This window comes from Gymnoscopelus microlampas, assembly GCF_963454915.1.
Source record: "Gymnoscopelus microlampas genome assembly, chromosome: 2".
Taxonomy (NCBI): domain Eukaryota; kingdom Metazoa; phylum Chordata; class Actinopteri; order Myctophiformes; family Myctophidae; genus Gymnoscopelus; species Gymnoscopelus microlampas.
The window spans coordinates 17,697,604-17,712,464 of NC_139939.1; the positions used below are offsets into that span (position 1 = coordinate 17,697,604).

Consider the following 14,861-nt stretch of genomic DNA (forward strand, 5'->3'; position numbering starts at 1 on the left):
AATGCATGCACGAATATTGTTAAACTTGGGACTTCAACTGACTTGTGATTCATGACCTGCTACCCTATACTCTTTAGTTCTATTTCAGTCTTCCTGACAGCCAGAGCCTCTAACTGGATGCTTCCATCTCATGAATGCACAGTCCGAGTAATTATAGCATCAATGTCACCTGTGACCTGGGATGACAAGGCCTATATAGGGTGTCTAGTGTACCGTAAAACCCCTGCAGTCTGTTCCTTCTATCTTCTTGATTTGAAAATAAAACTAGAAAAAGTGCTCCTCGGAGCACAGGTCTCCGCCAGGTCAGGTAGGTTATTATGGGCGAGCAATGTTCGGAATTGGCCAATCAGGATGGAATATATAAAACATTGGACAGAACCATCTTGATCACTTGACTATAGGGATAATGTGTACCGATTTGCATGATGTTTGGACACAATTTGTAGGAGTAATATAAAAAATCACACCCTGTGTGAAGGTAGCGGCGCCTTTGATACATTTTGTCATCGATATGTGTTTATAATGTGTTTATAGCCATGTGTCACGTGAAGCTTGACCAATCACTTTGTTGACGCACCTGACCAATCAGAGCGTTGACGGGTCTGACCAATCAGAGTGTTGACGGGTCTGACCAATCAGAGCGTTGGCGGGTCTGACCAATCAGAGCGTTGACGGGTCTGACCAATCAGAGCGTTGACGGGTCTGACCAATCAGAGCGTTGACGGTGAACACGGACAAAGTCAGGTATAGAGCAGGATCCGCTCTATACCTAAAGGTATAGAGCGGCTAGCGCCGCTAAAAAGAAAACTGTTGCAAAAATTGGCCTCAAGGTGGCGCTATAATAGGGCAATGTTAAAAGGGTGGCATTTGTTCCTCAACATAGTGCGAATATGCGCGCAAAGTTTCACCGCAATCGGACGCTGCGTTCATGATTTGCGGCATTTTGTTCAAAACCGGCCACTCCTTTAGATGTCAATTTTAGCCAATCAGGATGAAATATGAAAAATCTAACAGATCCGTCTTGATCACATGACTATAGAGATCTTGTGTACCGATTTGCGTGAAATTTGGATAAAATCTGAAGGCTTACAATCAAAAAAAATGTTTTACATAAGTCGGCCTCCTGGTGGCGCTATAAAAGGCAAATGTGAAAAATGCAGGGCAATGGTTTTTCCTTGGCCTCTAGTGTGCATACAAAATTTTACACAGATCGGTGCAGTTACAGGAAAAAACACAAATCGGCCTGTTATAGCGCCACCATGAGGCTGATTTAAAAATGTTCAAGTGGCATGTGTTCCTTGGCGTAGTGGGAATGTGCGCGCAAAATTTCACGGAAATTGCATGCTGTGTTCATTTTTAGAGGCATTTTGTTCAAAACGGAGCATTCCTGCAAACTTTGGAAGGCAATTTTAGTCAATCACGATGGAATTCGAAAAATCTGAAAAACCTGTTTCGTTTAATGACGAGATACTGTGTAGCGATTTGCGTGGACAAAATCTGTAGGAGTACTGTCAAGAAATGTGTTTTGCACAAATCGGCCTCCAAACAGGCCCCTGTGAAATATTTGGGGCAGAGGTTCTGCTCTGGTATCCAGGGACTGTGTGTGCACAGTTTGGCTGCGAGCAAGCCAACGGTGCCGGAGATTAGCTGTACACAGACAGATCAAATGACGGACGGACACACAGACGGACGGACGGACGGACAGGGGGTAAAACGTACTCTCTCGCCATTGCTTTCGGCCTGGCGGAGACAATAAATTTAAGAAGACTCCAAATGTACAGCACCTCCACTAATACTGGGTTATGACATGATAAGTGGAGACAGCACATGCTGTCTCTCCGGGACATGATAATGGTTGTGGTGCTTCATGTACTGTACATGCTAGGCAGCAGAAGAAACCACGCCTTCGAAGGAGCTGATGTCATCATAGATGACCTCATCGCCCTTGCCCTCCCTGCTCCGTCGCTCTTGGCAATGGCTGACGGTTTTGAGCACCGTTGTCAATCGACGGTCAAGAGAAGCGAGGTGGGCCTCTGAGAGCAGCGGAGCCACACTGGTCAGAGGGTCTTGGGACAAGGACTCCCGCATGACATCACTGAGACGGTACTGAGGTTGTGAAAGGAGACGGAGCCGCAGCCAAGTAGAGCGGCGGATTCTGGGAAATGGGACAGATGGGGTGAATGAGAGAGTGATGGGAAGCGGTATGGACAAAATTACAGTTTTTCTGGATGCACTTAAAAGTTATACAGATATTTTATATACCAGCTCAGTGGTCTTGTGGCTATACACGAATCCACAGAGCACTGCCCTGTAGGTGGCGCCGCCATTGCTGCGGTGTCAAACTCAGTCAGCTGCTGCTGCGGTTCTGTCCGTCTGTTCACGTTACTCTTTACCTGCTTGGCTGTTGGAGCAGCCATAAACTACACAGGTTCATCCCGATTTTCTGTACATCTTTGTAAAGTTAGTAAAAAGCAGGTAAAAGAGTAACGTGAGCAGTCAGTGACTGCAGCTGACTGACACCGCGCAGCAGCAGCTGATCGAGTCTGACACCGCAGCAATGGCGGCGCCACCTACAGGGCAGCGCTCCGTGGATTCGTGTATAGTGTCCCTACTGAGATTGGGAGGTTGGGGTTCAATCCCCCGGCCGCACTCAGCATTAAGGGTTGGATTGGGGGTAAGCCCCTGCGACATACTGTACTATACAGTAGCGTCATGTCCAAGGGGTGTACTTGTACTGTACGTCATGGCTTGGGAATGTACTTGCCCATCAAGCTGCCTCACGCTACAGAAACAGGAGATAGGCTCCTACCCTATTGGCCACATGGCTTGGCAAGGCTTGCTTACTATATTTTATGTATTGCACTGCATTAATACACATTTGTAACACAAACATCTACAATGAAATCCGCCAACTGGAAAAGCTACAGTACTGTTCAGACACATTTAATTCTGCATAGATTAATATAATTAACATTCATCATACTTAGCCACTTAAACCCTATATTATTAGTTGACCGGAGTCCCCCAGAGCTCTATACTAGTGGCCCTCCTGTTTTCCCGCTACACTGAATATCTTCTACGAAAATAGCTGACGTACAATAAAACCTCACAAAGTGCCATGTTGCGACACATTGCGAGTTTGTAGATCAGCTATTTTCGCCGAATGTTCGCCCCCAGCGTAGGATCGCTAAGAATAAGTGGTTAAGTGATTAACCACATTGGCATTACCTGCAACATTGCTCGAGAGGTACAAGGATAGAAGGCTCATCTTTAGAGTGGCGTCCAAACCTACAGTGAATACACAAAAATCACAATTTTCTCATCTGAATCAGAAATCCCTTTATTGCCAGATACATTTGCATGTACTGTACTAGGTAACAGCTCTTCACAGAAGACAAACAGAACATTATGCATGAAAACACAGGGCAGACAGGACCTCACAGTAAAGTGCCGTAGTAGGCAATTAGAAGATACAAATAACATTTGGGGTATAGCCATGAGTGAAGTGATTGTTCAGAGGTGTTCAGGATACACACAATTGAAAACATTGGTGGATGGGTACAGTAAATGCACATGATGTTTAAGCACTCATCTATTTTGGGTCACTATAGGCCAAATCTTTCAAAAATCGTAACATTTTAAAAGCTTTTAAATTCATGTTGCGATGTAGATCTTTTTTTTTGCTATTTGTTATAAGACAAAGTATATAGTGCTTAAGTGCTTAATAATTAGTTAAACCACCATTAGAAACAATGGTTGTAGTGGCTGGCTGGGTGGGTGCAATGGGTTTTTCTTACCCAATGATAGTGACAGTATTATGACACTCACCCCCTCCCATTGTCCAGGTGCATCAAGAATGTGTTGTTGCCAAACTTCTCGAATGTTTCATAGTGATGCCTGTCCATGTTACCTAGAGGACAGGCCAGAAGACTTCTGTTACAGTCAGCTATCATCTCATAAGGCAGTCATATATTAGCTACTGTAGTACAACCACCTCAGCAACTCTCTTTGCTGTACAAATCCTGTTGAGACTTCTGCTGAGTGGAAGATTTTATTTAAAATTACACTTTCGCATTGAAAAAACTGCCACCTCCAAAAAAACGGTTTGCTCTATTTGGTAAACCAATGTAGGCGACACACTTGTACCGAGCTCTTTACAGGCGGACCTGGATTGATAATGAACTCTACATACGACTACACATTTCTGGTTATTGCATATTTGTGTTGATATTTACAAAATAATGTCATATCGATTTGATTACTGCTTTCCATTATGCTGTTTAACTGTCTAAGAGAACAACTCGTTTTTTTTTTACATTTAAATAAATATTAAATGTTGACCAACAGCTATTTAGTTAAACACAGAAGGGAGAAAATAATGCAACCACAATAAAGCTGCATGGTGCACTTTATTGTCTACTCTACACATTGCACACACTTCTTTTAAAAACATAATTAAATGCAAATTAAAAGTAGTACTACAGTATATGTGTGTAAGAGTGTGCGTGTGCATGTGTGCATATGTATGTGTGTGAGAGAGAGATTGTTATTTTAAAGATGCAAATCTTTGGATTGTATGAAATACCAAATCCATGCCTGAGGGATTCATCTACAAATGTAACTTAATCACTGAACCAGAACGCTGATTAAATAATTAAATAACTATCATTTCTAAACAAGATCGTATGCAACATCATTTTAATGGGGAAATACATCAGTTTCAGTACAATATGTAAGAGCAACAATTATGGAAATGTATATGAATGTTAACACAAGATTTCTCATATAAAAAGTTGGAGAAGCTAAGACACATTTGAATCCACATAGAAGAATATATTATGTTTAACAACTTCAACCCTATACTTAGTGGACCGGAGTCCCCCAGGGCTCTACTAGGGTCCCTCCTATTTTTGCTCTACACTCAATATCTTGGGCACAAATTATCAGAGTTAAATGAACACTCAGGATTTCACAGTGCAGGCAGGAGCAGACACAATCAGTCAAGAGTAGTCAAAGTGTACTGACTAGCCTCACTCTTCTCAGACTACACAACACAGGATTTAGCTTAGCTGCAAGGGGAACCCTGGTGACAATATTAGCGCCTGCCAGTCCCCATTCTCCACAGTCACTCTGTTGGTCCAGATACAGAGGACAGTGATAAACTGGCAGCTGAGGGGGATCCAACACTTGGGTGGCATCGGTGTTGGTCATGTGTGAGGCGTCATGCTGACTATGAAGGCCAGTGTGAGTGTCCTCCGCTCCAGGCCTGACATAGAGCAAGGGCAGCGAGCAGGGCTGAGGGGAGAGCGTGTCCTGCAGAGCACCGAGCCGCGTGTCCCACAGCGCCCCCCTCAGCTCCAGGCCACACAAATACACGCCACCCTGAGGAAGAGGAGAGGCTGGGGGTGGAAAAACACTCAGGACCTGGGGAGACAAGAACACACATTAGTTGTGCAGCAAAGAATTGCTGTTATATTCTTAAATGTTTTTGTATCGATGTGGCTGGTTAGACGCGTGAGTCAGCTTATGTGACAAAGTAGCAGGTAGAACCAATGGTAAAGCATTGAATAGCACGACAGTTTGCCATTGGAAAGTGGGGACTTTGATTTAATTTCCGTTGGTAAAGATTGTCTTGGTTTACCTGGAAATGCAGGCCTACATTACTGACGTCTTTATGTTGGGCTTGAGCAGCCTCTCTCCTCACAGCCACCAAAAAGCCTCTGGCATTGCTGAAGGTGGACAGACGGTAGGCGGTAGGTGTATCTTTGCAGGCCTCATCCCAGAGATAAGCTCTGAGCAACTCGGCTCTCCTTTCTAATCGGAACAGATCAGCGAAAGCGAGGAGGGAAGAAGTGGTTGACTTGCCGTGTTGATTGGGCTGCTTGAGCTGTGAGATCAGTGAGGAAACCAGGCCAGACAGACCATCCCACTCAGCCAGGAGAAAGTCTTGCATGGGGCCGAGGGGAACGATTCCTTCACTTGTTACTGTACGGGCGTCCTTGGTTGCAAGCGTGCATTTCAGAGCTTGCAGTCGGTCTCTGGATTGACCGTAGTCTGGCAGCATCGCATGGCAGTTCCGCTCATTGCTGCGGCATCTGACTTTGCCTTGTGGTACCTGAGAATCCTGGAGCAAGTTGTTCAGAGCATGGCCATTGACTTTGATTATCTCGGCAGCCAGATCAGCACCGAAGCCCAACATTAATGGGTCACTGACGTAAGCCAAGTCTTGAGTATACTGCTCCAGGCCCTGCAGTAATCCTGACACATCTGTGAATATAAAACAATTCAGTGACTATATGATCCCTATCTAAAATGTAATAGTGAACCACTTAAGCCCTGTATTTTACAATACGTCATTGTACAACGGTTTCATGCAAAAACTGTGATGCGACACATATGAGTTTATAGATCTGCTATTTTCGCTATTTGTGAACATTTGTGAAAATCGTCACTTATAATGACATGCCCAAAATAGCGACACCAGGTTCAAAGTTGTTAAATAGAACATACAGAATATCCACACTGTGGAATTTACACATACACATCTTAGTTTGTTTATTTCTTGCCATGCTGACACAACTAGGAACATAAATTGATCGTAATTGATCATATATACTGTACATATGAAATCATAACAGAACTAATTGTCTTGCCAAAGCAGCCAGAAGCAAAGTGTCCAGGAATGTTGATGATGTTCCCGAGGACATGTGGGCCACTGCCACAGAGTGGAGACGCAGTGTTAAGACAGGCCTTAACAACACTCGCCACTGCGTCCAGGTCTGCAGGGTCTGACACATGGCCGCCATGCACCAGATTGACTGTGAACAAGGATGAGTTCAAGGTAAGCAATAATAAAGAGACTTTATTAAGCATATAAAATGTACATCAAATGTGGGGTTGCAACTATCGATTATTTTCTCAACAATTATTATATTATTACTTTTTCAGTTAATCGAGTAATCAAGATGCATGTTGTTTTTTGATATAAAAAAAATGTTTATCAACGAATCAACGTGAAAAAAATCTTGGTGAATCTTTCATGAATAGATTTGAAACTGAGGTCTGTTTGATTAAGACTAGAGGGATTCACCTGCAATGTACTCCAGAGCCTCCATTTTGTTATCACAGCGACTGGCAATGTGAATGTGTGCTTCTACCAAGGCCTGGAGGTCCTCCTGAGTCCTTAAACAACAACAACAACAACAACAACACACATACATACATACCTATACATCTTGTACCAAGTGTCTCCAATCATTGAAGTAGCTACTGACTCATGAGAATTCTAATATTTTTTCTTTAGAGACACAATTAGCTTAGCTAAGCTCCCATCCCACATGGAAAGAATCTATATGTTCCATATATGCAACTATATGTAACCTATATGCTACATATAAGGATCATATATGCGCATATATGTGCATATATACCACATATATGCCTGGTATAAGCTCCATATAGGCTGCATATATCTCACATATAGGTCAAAATCAGGTGCATATATGTGCATATACAGGGTATATAGGTCTCCTATATAGCTTGTTTATACCCTCATATAGGTCATATATGTTGATAATACAAGCCATATAGGTCTCCTATATAGCTTCTTTATACATATATAGGCTCTATATGTTCATAATACAGGACATATAAGTCTCCTATATAGCTTCTTAATATGCACCCAGAGGAAAGCATAATCCAAGTTTGAGCTCTCATCTCTGGCTCATTTGTTTCTCAAGCCATAAATGAGATAAATGTGAGGCAAAATAAAGGAGATATCTATCTATCTATCTATCTATCTATCTATCTATCTATCTATCTATCTATCTATCTATCTATCTATCTATCTATCTATCTATCTACACTGTAACACATTTCTGTAATCTCTACAGTAAAAATGTATAGTAACTTATTATTACTTATTATGGAAAAAAAATCATTACAGAAACTTACTGCATTTTTACACAGTAACATAATGTAGAAATTACAGTCAGGTTATAATCTAACTGTAGAAGTTAGTTTTACAGTAATGTAAAGTATACATAATAATGATAATAATAATAATACATTTTATTTATAATGCACTTTACATTTTTGGAAATAACAAAGTGCTACAGGGTTTAAAAACAAAAGGCACAACAATTTAACAAATGTTTTACATGATGTGAACATCATCATCATTATCAGTTATTTTTATTGTTATTAATTTTATCCTTCAACTTCTTGTTTATGCCCCAAAATGACTGCTATACAGGTTTTCTAGCAATTTCTAGCAATTATAGAAATATTAGACCTTAATTGTCAAATGTTTAAGAATGTTCTTCTAATCATGTATACATTTTGGACAAAATTGCCAATTTTACATTGAGGTGTGCAGATGTCCGAGTGCCCACCTATCCTGTTACTTCACTGGTTCTCAACCTTTTCAGGCCACGACCCCCCAAAATAATCATATTTGAACTGGGGACCCCCAACACTGATATGCACTTGTAATGTTGGAGTTGAGGCATTTAGTTTGACTCCGTTCCACAGATCAATATTTTGAAAATAGCTGATCTACAAGCTCACAACGCCTTGAGTCGATGGGCTATTTTTTGCCTCTTTCTTATATTATTTGACAATTTGGCCAACGTTTGACCATTTTTTTTGGTATAGTTTGTTGATTACTTTTGATGCAGTAATTCTTTTTTTTTTTTTTTTTAGGTATTAAAAGGGTTACTTAAATTGTTTGTCACTTCACTGTCACTGCCACCTACAGATCCCCCCAATCATGTGGGGATCCCCTGACAGTCTATGGTCCTGACCCACAGGTTGAGAACCTGACCAGACCTACAGTTACGTCACGCAGCTGCTCAAGGCGGAGCTTATCAGTTTTGAACCGGTAGCGCGAGACACGGAACTAACTAACCGTCGGCTAAGCGAACATTTATTTACAAACCAGTTGCTTCCGTACTTCTACTCTACCAGATAACAGGTAAGTTTAATTAGTTTATGGAATTTAAGTGTTATCCAACTTGTTAGTATCGTAAACGGTGTGCAGTTGTCATGCATTAGCTATGGATCATACGACGCTCGTCCGTCACGAGCGTCACGGCCGAACTTCAACCTGTGTTTTGCACTTTCTCCATTTAGAACCTGTACATCTGCATAAACGTTCAGATTTTAAATATAAAGTGCTTACTCTATGGTCACGGATGTTACAAGTCTACTCGGGCACTCAGCAATACCCGTATCGTCTGTATTGTTCAATAAAAAGCATTTTAATTCGATCGATGGCCATTTTCTCCGTATTTCTGTAGGCTTTCAACTACTTGACCCTATCGGTTGGGAGGAGTACTGCACTCTGTTACATTATAACTCTATGACAAAATGGCCACCGATCGGATTAAAATGTTTTTTCTTTTAACAATCTGGAATATACGGGTACTTACACCGACCCGAAGTGAATTGTAACATCCGTGGCCATGGGGTAAGCACTTTATATTTGAAATCTGAACGTTAACGTAGATGTAGGGCTTTACATGGAGAACGTGCAAACACCAGGTTGAAGTTTCGTCATGACTGTCATAATACAGGTGGTTCGTCGTAAGACTGTGTTGCATGCCCAAACATCACTGATCTACAAGCTCACAGCGACGCATTGTGAGCTTTTAGATCAGTTTTTTTGGGGCGTGCAACACAGTCTTAGACATGGCATTAGCATATTAATTTCCATGTGGTGCATGATGTCATTGTTTATTTCAGGTATAAATCAGACCACATCAGTGAGAGCGAGAGATAATTCATTATTATTATTATTATTATTATTATTATTATTATTATTATTATTATTATATCTATGAATTTTGTTTTGAATCTACAGTACAAAGTAAAATCATTTCATTTAGGGAAAGAGAGTACAAATGATCCATTCAATGGAATGAATGGATCCTTATGACCAGGGGTCTTCAACGTTTTCAGGCCATGGACCCCCTAGCTGAGAGAGAGATGAAGCAGGGACCCCCTCTATATTGTATAAAATTGTGTTTCAGATTCAACTTTTTTTGTTTACTTGGTCTGCTCTTTTTCCCTCTTTGCCAAAAATAGCTGATCTACAAGCTCACAACGCCTTGCAGTGCGAGGCGTTGTGAGCTTGTAGATCTGCTATTTTTGGCTAAAGTTCTCCTCAGAAAAGGGATGCTAAGGTTCAAGTGGTTAAGGTAAAATAAATAATCATATCACACAAAGATTTGGCGGACCCCCTGTAGTAATTCTGAGGACCCCCTAGGGGTCCCGGACCCCCTGTTGAAGACCCCTGCTTAAGACAGTTAAATTAACATATAATCATATCACACAAAGATTTGGCGGACCCCCTGTAGTAATTCTGACCCCTTGTAGTAATTCTGAGGACCCCCTAGGGGTCCCGGACCCCCTGTTGAAGACCCCTGCTTAAGACAGTTAAATTAACACTGAGTTTAGTCTGCACACTTTTTACTTTTTTTTTCTAATTTGTTTTAAAGCATTGCAAATACGGAGACTATATCGAGGTCATGTTTTAGTTTAACAGTCTATTATGTGGAAAGCAACAGACAAACACTGTTAACATGCAAACCATATATGTCAAATTATCTTTAGGTGAAGTTCTCACAGCTACACAATGGATGCTGAGCATTGAGGTCGGTCGTTGTGGCTCCACAGATCAACTTCCTGGCTGGAATGGCAGCTTTTCCAGTTATTACAACTTTGGTGTACCAGGAGGAGCACGCCTGTTACACACTGGAATTCATTCAAAGGTAACTTTCTGCTTTAAGTAGAACCATCATGTGTAACTCGAATGATGTGCTCTCTTGTAGAACGGCTGTGAGTGCACCTTTTCCATTTTTTGTTTTGTGATTTCAGATGTTTCGTTGGGATCAACCCATTGGCGGTGGCACCAAACAACAAAGCTGCTCAGCCAGAAAAGTGGGTTTGTCCTCCTGTCTCCTCCCTCCTGAAGCAATTGATGGACTTCGATTGGCTTTGAGTGTAAGTTATGTGCAAAACATTTGGACCATTCTCTTCCCCACTACGTGAATGACATTGTCATGGTCATATTTTAGTAGAGTTTTATTACTTTTTTCGTTTTTTTTAGATCTCTATCTCAGGCTCTGATTTTAGGAGTTGTTCAGAAGTAAAGAAGTGGTCAGAACACTGTCTTAAGGGGTTTTCTATCTAAAATCCACAATGCATTGCATAAAGGCATAGCTATTTTTTAAATATCTTTGACAGACTACAAACTAAGGTTACTTTTCTATGTCTCTGCAACCTTGTGATACCTTTTACCCCGATCTACAGCCATACCCTCCAGCCTCTTCTACACAGGCCTGCTGACCTGTTGATGAGGTATGTTTTCTTTAGATTTAACCCATTTAGACCTACAAGCTCGTAGCACAGCACTCGGTGCTGCGCTATGAGCTTGTATAGTAGCCTATAGTTTTGATGATTTTTGACCTAGTACAATTAAGGGCCTTTTCTCTTTTCTGCACAGCCGTATGCAGCTACATATATGGACTTGGATCAGTGGAACCAAGAAACACCCAGTGTACTGCAACCTCCATCTCCGTCCAGTGATGCTCCAGTAGAAGGTGTGGTTCCTCAGCTAAGTGTCAGCAGACTTGCACTGTTGTCCTTCAAATTCAGGATTCATAGATGAGTTTTGCATTCTACTTTTTTTTTAAAAACTTTTCTTTACAGTTTTTGACGTGCTTTCAATCTTTCTAGGTCAACCAAATCCATCTGACCAGAGCATACCAGAGGGTCAAGGGTGGCAGCCTTGCGACTCTTGGCGGTCTGAGGTGGAGAAGCTCCAGCTCCAGTTGAGGAGGATAACCACTGTGCTCTCCAGTATCAGTAAGTTTTATTGCCTGTAATGTTGCAGTTTTCAGTTGTCTGCTAATTTCTTTGTCTCACTTGAAACTTTACTTTATCCTGTACCTCTTTTGTGAGTTCTCTGACATGACTGGAAAACTTTGGTATCCCAAAATAAAACTGTTTTCTGTTTACTGGGAAATCGACCCCTGCTACTGAGCAAATACTCATCAATGACTGCTATCAGAATATACTGTAGAGCTATATAGAACAGTACTCAATCTTATTGTTTTACAAATACACTCAGTAGACTCAGATTTTTTTGTCTTTGTTCTAGGCTCTGAGCAACTAGACGCACTGAAGGGCTTTATCACCCTGGTCGGTGACCTAGAGTCTGGAGTGTCCAGTCTCGGGCAGCAGGAGCTATATCCAGGTATGGATGTATACGTTTGCCATACATTTCACACTGAACCTGACGTTCTTGGTAGCGAGTGATCCGTGTTGTGAGCTGCAACTAGATAGTGAAGTTTTCAGGGTGCACTGAGCGCAGAAAGGGGTCAATGTAGCTGAGCCTTACAAGTGCAAAACTGATGTCTTAAAATGCAGTTTGTTAATTGCTCGCTCTCTATTCACAGGCTGTGGACAGTTGATTTCCTCTGTGCAGCTGGCAGCCATACACCAGCGTGCCAGGAAGGACTGCAAGAGGCTATTCCACGCGTTGTTCGAGGTGTTCTTCACTCATGAGGAGTGCCGCAATGCCGTCGTATACGGAAAGCATGGTGTCACCCCAGAGGGGAAGAACAAACTAGATGAGGCGAAGAGGGATGCACTGTTCAGTAAGTATTTGTCACACCACTAGTTCCTCAGAGTAGTGTTATAGATGGCCAGTCAGTGGAGTTGGTAACCACTTATAGATATCTTGGGACCATAATCGACAATCGTCTGAAATTCGATTTCAGGTAAACAACAATTCGGTTTCAGGTAAACAAATCAATGATATAGAGCCTTCATTTAATCTGTCATCTTCTAGCATGGAATTCTCCTTTAAGGGGGCTAGAAAGATTGTGGGGGGTATCTTGTGACAATGTATACACATGTCTGTCTTACTGTATTGTGTTTTAGGGCTTTTATTATCTGCTGTAAAAGGCCCAGCTTGGGACATATAAATACACTTGATCCTTGACAAATCTTGGTTTTGTAAATTATATTCTCAATTTATGATGTCACCAATACATTATCATTGGGCAATTTGGCTGCCTTTGTGCAGTAAAGAAATGCAGGTTCCAACATGTTGCGCTGGTGGGACGTACAGTACACTCTGAACCAGGTTGGTCTCATCTGTGGCTATGCTGTGCTCAGTCTGTAGAGAGTCATATAGTCTTAAATATGTATATATTTAACCGGGGGAAACCCATGTTGACTGACTTGTGTCATGTCATCTTCTCTGTCTGCAGACTACGTCTTGCGGTGTTCCTCTCTGGCATCATGGACAAATGTTTTCACTGCAGAGGGCTTGAAGAAAGCCATGACCAATAAGTGCCGAAACCGTGCTGCAAAGGACTAGGTACTCCCCAGTGTTTTTGGCAGCAGATGTTTGTCCACTAGTCCCTTCCTAACATTTTAGTCTAGTTATTTGTTGACGAAATTGTCAGTACATTTAGTCGTCATAGCTTTTATTTAGTTTGTCAGTGGAAAAAGGTAGAACATTTTTCGTCTTAGTTTTAGTCGACGAACAACACTATGTTAAAAAAAAAATGCACTGTTTTGTTTGTGGCCTTTTGTTTATTACACATGCAAAATGTTAAATATGATGCACTTTTGCACTTAAAGGACCACTTTTCAACCGGCTTTCATAAAATTGGTCCTCACTAATGTTCATGATAAAATACTACCCTTTTTTTCCTACTCGGTCTGTCTCATAGGAGGGCTGTGGGCATTTCAGAAACCTGTCCACCAGTGACATCATCAATGTTGAATTCAAGCTAATAGAAACTGTAACTTACTATTCATAATAATATTTGTGAAAAGTTGCAATGCAATAATGGAAGCCATCGTTTTCACGATAATACAAATCTAAATGTGTTTTAAAAAATATCTTGTTTAATTAAAAAAAACGGCCAAACGATGATGTCACTGGTGGATGGGTTTCTGAACTACCCACAGCCCTCCTATGAGACACAGACAGAGTAGAAAAAATGGTAGTATTTAATCATGAACATTAGTGAGTACTAATTGTATGAAAAGTGGTGAAGTGGTCCTTTCAACTTTTATGTAAATTTTGATGCCAATACATTTTTGTTTTTTTATATACTGTTAAAGCTGCCTGCTATGTTTGTTCATTAATAAAACATCAATGATGAGTAACTAACTTCTGTCTGTCTATTCTCTTGGGTCTGGGTCTTGTACAGGTAATTACAAACTGGAGTAATTTAATTTAACCTGGTGGTCAAACTGGATGTCCATGTACTTCCCAAAGCGACTTGAGTTGTCATTCTTCAGGGTTTTGGCATTTCCAAAAGCCTGGCAGGGGAAAAGGAGTGTTAACCATGTCCCGGAGCTTAATTTAATTACATTTTATATATATATTTTTGTATCCAGCTGTTTGCCACTTTAAAAGCCATAATGTTTCATGTTTGCATATTATAACTTGTTTAAATAAAGTGTTAAAGTTCTACATTTGGGTTTCTATTGGATTTGATTAATGTGTGCATATAAAACAAACTTATCACCTATTTCACCTATTTTATAGGTGATATAGGTATCATATAATTATGTTTCATTGCATATATGTAGATATAGGTACATACAGGTCATATATGTACCTATATGTTACATACAGGTCATATGTACCTATATGTTACATACATAAAATTGGCACCTTTCCTATATGTATATGCACATATGTACATATATGTACATATATGTACATATATGTGTGCATATATGTGCATATATGTACATATATGTGCATATACATATAGGAAAGGTGCCAATTTAATGTATGCGGTCCTATATTACAAACATATATGACGCAT

General features: G+C 40.9%; 3 protein-coding genes across 3 annotated transcripts in view; 1 reads left to right on the forward strand and 2 right to left on the reverse strand.

The window, feature by feature from the left end:
• Positions 1-1,881: 1,881 nt before the first annotated feature.
• The window catches only part of LOC311054269 (extracellular serine/threonine protein kinase FAM20C-like), a gene marked incomplete at both ends in the record, with an annotated part of 50,617 nt that continues 37,637 nt past the window's right edge, over positions 1,882-14,861 (reverse strand). Inside the window, 3 exons of the mRNA XM_084070145.1 lie at positions 1,882-2,155; positions 3,229-3,288; positions 3,829-3,910. Coding sequence (XP_083926271.1) covers positions 1,882-2,155; positions 3,229-3,288; positions 3,829-3,910 — 416 coding nt within the window. The remainder of the gene's footprint in view (positions 2,156-3,228; positions 3,289-3,828; positions 3,911-14,861) is intronic.
• Positions 5,011-14,861, reverse strand: part of dnhd1 (dynein heavy chain domain 1) — a gene marked incomplete at both ends in the record, with an annotated part of 39,157 nt that continues 29,306 nt past the window's right edge. The window contains 4 exons of the mRNA XM_084085323.1: positions 5,011-5,424; positions 5,642-6,267; positions 6,654-6,818; positions 7,091-7,182. Coding sequence (XP_083941449.1) covers positions 5,011-5,424; positions 5,642-6,267; positions 6,654-6,818; positions 7,091-7,182 — 1,297 coding nt within the window. The remainder of the gene's footprint in view (positions 5,425-5,641; positions 6,268-6,653; positions 6,819-7,090; positions 7,183-14,861) is intronic.
• Positions 8,884-13,399, forward strand: LOC311064597 (uncharacterized protein). Its single transcript, XM_084084474.1, has 8 exons — positions 8,884-8,974; positions 10,615-10,772; positions 10,879-11,004; positions 11,314-11,361; positions 11,507-11,603; positions 11,740-11,868; positions 12,164-12,259; positions 13,281-13,399. The coding sequence occupies exons 5-8, from the start codon at positions 11,525-11,527 to the stop codon at positions 13,388-13,390; spliced, it is 414 nt and encodes a 137-aa protein (XP_083940600.1). The 5' UTR covers positions 8,884-8,974; positions 10,615-10,772; positions 10,879-11,004; positions 11,314-11,361; positions 11,507-11,524; the 3' UTR covers positions 13,391-13,399.